The sequence below is a fragment of the Diorhabda carinulata genome, chromosome 3 (assembly GCF_026250575.1).
Source record: "Diorhabda carinulata isolate Delta chromosome 3, icDioCari1.1, whole genome shotgun sequence".
NCBI lineage: Eukaryota > Metazoa > Arthropoda > Insecta > Coleoptera > Chrysomelidae > Diorhabda > Diorhabda carinulata.
This window is the reverse complement of record NC_079462.1, coordinates 300,848-307,773: the sequence shown is the minus strand read 5'-3', so window position 1 is coordinate 307,773 and position 6,926 is coordinate 300,848. Positions and strand designations below refer to the sequence as shown.

The 6,926-nt window shown below is 30.3% G+C and overlaps 1 protein-coding gene across 5 annotated transcripts; it reads right to left on the bottom strand.

The window, feature by feature from the left end:
* Positions 1-99: 99 nt before the first annotated feature.
* Positions 100-6,913, bottom strand: LOC130891882 (formin-binding protein 4-like). 5 transcript variants are annotated; one of them, XM_057796952.1, is made up of 11 exons: positions 6,682-6,898; positions 5,247-5,556; positions 5,120-5,189; positions 3,399-3,693; positions 3,090-3,344; positions 1,908-2,107; positions 1,715-1,848; positions 1,418-1,653; positions 1,216-1,361; positions 443-595; positions 100-273 (listed from the first exon to the last, which is right to left on the bottom strand). In XM_057796952.1, the coding sequence occupies exons 1-11, from the start codon at positions 6,758-6,760 to the stop codon at positions 181-183; spliced, it is 1,971 nt and encodes a 656-aa protein (XP_057652935.1). In that variant the 5' UTR covers positions 6,761-6,898; the 3' UTR covers positions 100-180. The 5 variants fall into 5 exon arrangements, with proteins under 5 accessions (XP_057652935.1, XP_057652937.1, XP_057652938.1 ...); XM_057796954.1 differs by lacking the exon at positions 100-273 and adding an exon at positions 5,972-6,151 and having other exon boundaries at positions 443-1,361; positions 6,682-6,872; XM_057796955.1 differs by lacking the exon at positions 100-273 and adding an exon at positions 5,972-6,148 and having other exon boundaries at positions 443-1,361; positions 6,682-6,850.
* Between the last annotated feature and the right edge of the window lie 13 nt (positions 6,914-6,926).

Sequence of the window (6,926 nt, the reverse complement as noted above, 5' to 3'; positions counted from 1 at the left end):
TCCAAAATCGACCCCTTTCACACCACCTCCCCATCCCCAAAACCCTGTACTACCACAACTTAATCGTTAAAAAGGACTTCTAAAAGTAATTACTGGTTGTGATATTTGAAAAAAAAAACTATTTAAATTTATTTTAAATAATAAAAATAATTTATATACATAAAAAAAGGAATTGACGATTCAATTCTTATATTCTTGTTGGACGCTCCGCCACTTTTCCACCAATTGCGACACTCCTTTTTTCTTCATACCTAAATTCGATATCAGCTTCACCTAAAAATTTAAATTACATTACAGTTCGTACGACCCCTGTAAGCACAACCAAATTACAATCGTCATATCCCCCGTAAACTCAATTTCATTGTAAAAATTAAACGGAAATTTTTCACTTTGATACCAAATTTTTGTTCAAATCTACACAAAAAACAAATTCCAAACTCACTTTTTTCTTTTTCTTTACACTTTCCGCTGGTATTTCGGACAAAACTGGTGCAACTGTAGCAGTTACCCGATTAGCTTCTTCAGGTTGAGGTAAAGGCGAACTAATAGCAGCTATATCCGAATAAAAAGAATCCAACGCCGAATTCAAACTGTCCTATAAAACAATTCAAATTAACAATTAAAACATACCCAGTAGACATGATTTTTTCAAACTTCTTGTTAATATTTATCCCATAACAACAAAAAAAACATAAAATAAATATCACAAGTGTCTAAGTCTGGACAAATAGAAGGCACGAACACAAGACACTCCTTGTTAGAATCTCCCTGATGGGGGAGAGAGTATTAGTCAGTAAAATCCGACAACTATACCGGGTGTCCATGAGGATTTCTCCCAACCTAACCTAATCATACCCAATGGGTTCAAAGACGAAAACCGAAATGATGTTGAAAAAAGAAAAAAAGAAAACGAAGAAATAGAAAAAGTTCCGGATGGTTGGAGAATCGTTATCAAGCTGAAGGGGTGAGAAGATGCTCCAAAAAGGTTCCGCGAAGCTTTCCACACAATGGAAGGCGTATTATTGTTGTATTGAGACTAAACAGAACTCGATAATTTATGTAAGATTGTAAATAAGACTTCCTACATATCCTCGACGTTCTATCGAAGTATAAGACTCTGCAGAACAATCTAGAGGGTAGAAGGCAGCTCCAGCTACCCCATTGCATTATTGGGTTCCCCATATACGTATTTATGGATTGCGAATAAAGTCTCACTTTTTCTTGAGGTAATTGTACAGTTTGTTGTGGAGGTGCGGTAGCGACATCAGCCGGATCAACGCCTGGAGGTAGAGGTTGACCGTTCAATTCGACTTTTTGAGAAACTAATTGAACAGCATCGACGTCTAAAGGTACGTCGTAATCTGGAAAATACAAAATTTTTAATACAAATTAAAATAATAATAAAAAAATTACTTACTTGGTAAAGGAATTTCCGCTGCGTCGTCTATACTGATTATAGGTGGTGGCGGCGGACTGGGACTGCGTAAAACTGGCGGTAAAGGCGGTGACAATTCTTCCGGTTCGATATCTAATACTGGAGGCGGCGTAGTCGATATATCCATGGCTACGTCGTTGGTATTAGTATCCGGTTGGGGATATTCCCATTGACTGGTACCGTTTTGTTTATTTTGATAAAAATACCTTCTATGTATCCTGAAAATATGAAATTTTTGGGATTATTAGACGTTTGGATTTTGAAATAAATTGAATTTACTTGTCCCATTGTAGTACCCAACCGGTCGGAGCTGCCTCTTTTTCTAATTTTTTCATTTCGGAACATGTGTCTTCCAACCACTTTTTAATATAAGATCCTTTCAACGCCCCATCGTTTAAAGCAGTCATTAATGTCTGAAAATATAAAAAAAAAATTAATGATTTTTCATCAAAAATATGTTTCGTTAACTTACTTCGGCTTGTATCACCATGGATTGTACCGAGGATAAAGTTGGTCGACCTTCGTTTAAAAATAACAATTTGTCCTTAAGGATCGAATACATATTTTCGATTTCCTCAGTTTCTTTGTCGTCTTGAGATTTATTTACAGAATTTTCTTCAACGTTATTAACCGGAGGATTCAAGACGTCGGATTTTACAAATTCGACGCCCCCTTAAAATTAATTTATAAAAAAATTGTTTTCCATTTCCAAATTACAACGAAGTACTTTTAGTTTGATTCGCCCTGTATTAGATTTATGATCAATCAACTTTTTATGATCAAATTTTTCAAACACCTTGTATAATACTTTATATTTTGCGTTAGGGAGCATGTGAATGTAACATTTGAACTAAAATACAGGGTGTTACAAGAATATTTACAAATAATATATCTGGGAACAATAAAAATGTTTAAATAGCATCTAGGGCTCTAGAATTTGAAAAAAAGTGCCTGGAACTGAATTAAAAAAAAATATTTAGGATCCTACTATTAAAAAAACGATCAGAAAAAAATTTAAAAAGTACCTAGGACATCAGGAAGAAAACAAAGTTTCTGGAACAGAATTTTGAAAAAGTCTTGGAATGAAAATTTAACGGGGAAGTATTTGAAGGGCCTATGATCTTATAAAAGTGTGAATCGAAAGTAAAAAATTGAAAAAAAAAACGGCAACTTTCTGAAAAATGTTTTATTATTAAGAAATTATGCTGAAAACAAAATTCTTCAATAGAAAATGTCCTAAAAATATAAAAAAGTGTCTAAAAACCCAATATTTACAAAAAAATGTGTAAATGACGATTTTTTTGGAAAAAAAAACTTCTAGATCCAAATAACATTATTAGAAAGAACCAATAGAACATATATTTTAAAAAAATATGTCTTGGCGACAACAAAGATTTCAAAAAGTGGCAGGAAAACCGAAAACTAATTTTAACTTGTAACGAAACCCAAAACAAATTGTTTTTTTTAATTCACCCTGTATTAACTTCAACAAATATTATCGAAAATTTTCAAAAACTATAACTACAATGTTCTAAGCCTTTTTCAATTATGAAAACCAATAATTTTAATGTATAATCGAATAATTATTTTCAAATACCCCGTATAAAATATTATTGAATGAGTCATTCAATATTAGTAAAATCATCAAATTTACCTTTCCTAAATCCCAGATACATCCCGTTACTATTTTTTTCCGTAGATTTATTTTCCTTATCGTAACCCAATCCTTTCCTGGATTCACCGTCCTGATTATCCTTTTTTACAGGACCAACGAACGGGACGGCTATTTTCTTTTTCCTTTTGAATAATTTCGCATCGAAAATTTCGGTTTTATCAACATCAGGTGTACGATCGGTATTTAAATCAGGATGTGGTTGGACGAAATCCTTAACATTTATCGGTTTGGTAACTGAAATAATTAAAAACAAATTATAAGATAAAAGTTGATTGTTTAAATATTTACTTGGGAATAGAGTACTGTGGGAAACTTGTACTGGTTCAGGATTATTCGGGAATATCTTTTTGATTTCGTCGTTTTCTTCTTCGCTGTCGCTACAATAACTGGCTACTAATGAAGGACCGTTTTTAGGTCCTTCTAGGAGTTCTCTTTTCGACGTTTCCACTACTTCTTTTATTTCGACGGGAATATCGCCTCCTAGTTCTTTCAATTCTTGAGCTCTCTTTTGAATTTTAGCTAAAATATCAAAATCGTCGTCTTCTTCGGAATTGTATTTGTCTGAATCGACAGACGTTTTATCCTAAAATGAAAATTAACTTTTTTTCAAAAAAACGCTCCTGAAAATATAAATTCGGAGATAATACAATATTGTAATAAAAATAAAAAATGTTTTGAAAGAAAGGAACTCAAAATTTTTTTCAAAAAAAGAATGTAGGATTCGATGTCAATATTAGAAGTAGCTATAAGGCAAAGATCCTTTGAAAAAAATGCCTCAAAAGAGAAAGGATTCAAAAAAACATCCAACAATCGATAATTTTTCAAAAGAAGTGTCCAGGGACCCTAGAAATTATTAGAAAGTGTTTAATATATAAGTATATTTAAAAAAAAAGTGCTTCAAAAAAGAAAGAATTCAAAAAAGTATCTGGAAAACCAGAATTTTTCAAAAAAAGTGTCCAGGATACCAGGACGATATTAGAAAGTGTGTACTAAGCAAGTATATTTTGAAAAATGAATCTAAAAAGAGAAAAAACTTGAAAAATTATCTGAAAAAGTGAGAATTTTTCAAAAAAAGTTCCGATGATCCAAGGATACTACTAGAAAGTTCCTATGAGGCAAATATCCTTTGAAAAGAGCCCTTAGAGAGTCCATTCAAAAAAGTGAGTAAAAGAGGAGAATTTAAAAAAAAATGTCAGGGATCCCAAAAGAATTTTAGAAAGTTTTTATGAGGCGAATATCTTTTGAAAAAAGTGCCTCAAAAGAAAAATAAATCAAGAAAACATCTGGAAATGAATAATTTTACAAAAAAACTGTCCAGAATTCCAGGAAAATATTAGAAAGTGTGTACAAGGCAAGTATCTGTCTCAAAGGAGAAAAAAATTGAAAAACCATCTGGAAAATAACAAATTTCCAAAAACAAAGTGTCCAGTATTCAAGGACGATATCAGAAAGTGTTTATTAAGTGACTATGATCTGTAAAAAGTACCTCAAAGGCGATGCAATTTAAAAAACGTGTCTATGTAATAAGAATTTCAAAAAATATAGCAGAAGATTTGAAAAAATATCTAGAAATACAAGATTTTTTTTAATATTAATTCAATAATACATTAAAAACTCAATAAATCATACATCTAAGATCAGAAATATCTAGCAGACGTTGAACTTTTGAAAAAAAATTTTGCTGCATCAAATACTTTTCAAAAAAAGTTCCTAAAAAGCCAAAATTTGAAAAAAATTGTACATTAACCTAAAAATTGAACAGAAATTTTAGAATTTGTGCTCAAATAATGGATGTGAATGTCAAAAAATCCTCAGCAACTGTGGAATCTCTACAATGATAAATACATCGGAGATCTCTAACAGCAGTTCATCATCGGATTAAAATGAGTATCTCAGATTGAAAACTTACAATCATTTAATGCCTAAAAAAGGCAAAATCATAAGTTCCTGTCATCATTAACACCACATTAAATGCAAAATTGATAAACCGGTTATAATAAAAAACTTACTTTTTTAGCTTTTTTTGTATCATCTTCTGATTCAGAATCTGTACCATATGATGATATCAACACAATTTTCCTAAAAAATAAACATTTTCACTTAATACTAATGCCGTTAATTCAAAATTTAACTTACTCGTCATCCGAATCGTCTCCCTTTGGATATTTCCTCTTCGTTTGCTTTTTGTCTAATTTTGACACGGGTTTTTTTGGCATCTGTTTCATAGTTTCTCCAACTGAATATATTTTTATCAAATCTTTTGGAACACTGTTGGAACTAGGGGGTTTAATTTCTTTATTCAATACACGGTTCTTATCAGGTGTGATTTTAGATGGAGGTTTATAGTTTTTTTCAAAACTTTTCGGCTGATTCCAAGTGACTTCATCAGTATTTTTGTTCCAGTAATACGGATAACCGGTCAGTTCGTCGAAACATTGCTTCCATACTAAAAAACAAACAAAGGAACATGATAAATTATTAATTCCTAAAGAGAAAATATAAAAAGAGTTATAAAAACATTGATATTATACGACCAATCATTTTGGTCATAATAACACGTTGCAAATAATATATTTTACATAAATAAATTTTGAACAAAAAAATCTATTTTATATCGATAAATTACATAATTGAGCTAAAATATAAAAATAATAAAAACAAATTTTAAATAATTTAATATATATATATATATATATATAAAAATCATATCATACTTACCCTTTTGGCCAAAATGATGATCATATGATATAAAAAAATGACTTTATTTGCCAAAAAAATAACAACTAATAGTCATTTTAATTAATTATATTTTCAATGTTTTATTACTGTTAATAATATTGGGTTGAACCCTATGAAATTACCATTAACAAATTTAATCCACCATTGAGGCCATTGAGATGTTCTTCAACATATTTTCTTCGTTTTAACACCATCAACGTCAGTACATACAAATCTGCTACATTTTGATTTTGGCTCGATTTATTGGTTTCTCAAACCTGTTCTTCAGCTACATTTTCCAAAATATCTTAACTTGGTTCCTGCTATAGGGAGTACTCTACATTTACGCAATTGAGAACAAAAAAAGCGACAGAAAAATTGTTTTTATTTACATGACAATAGGAAAAGTAATTAAAGAAATTTACATACGGATTTTTTCAAAAATCCTAATTATCACTGATAGAAATACTCCAAATTTGAAATCAAAATTATAGAAGTTACGAAAATTTCCAATTTCTAACCACGCTAGAAGTTAATGTTATTTCAAACAGACACCGTATCATTTATTCCAAGTTATTATGCCATACTAATAAATATTTACTCAAGTTCTTTACCACTCTTATATACAGTCATTTCTTATAAGTACGTAATCACATATTTTTCGAAAAACTCAGTTCTATTAAAAAAAATTAGTAAATCCTAACTAGACCTTCAAAAAATCATTATTTAATTGTAGATTAATGACAAAATTAAATAATTTTGATCCAGTTTTTATATAAATAATATAATTTTATATTCATATCCATGTAAAGGAAAAATAATTGATTATACAAAAATTTGTTGCGGTTAATACCTTCGTCCTGATCTGCATTTGATGGCGGAGGAGCTATTTCATTGATTTCGTTTAAAAAATCGTTAACTTTACATTCCATGTTTCGTTAAGATTTTTTTAACACATAATTTTCGGCGTAATAATAGCTTGATTGTACAAAAAAACCAGAAAAACACTTAAAAATGCGAACACATTCACTTATTTTAGTGAAATTATTATTGACAACGGTTGGCTACACTTGCTAACGTCAACGTCACATGTCATTT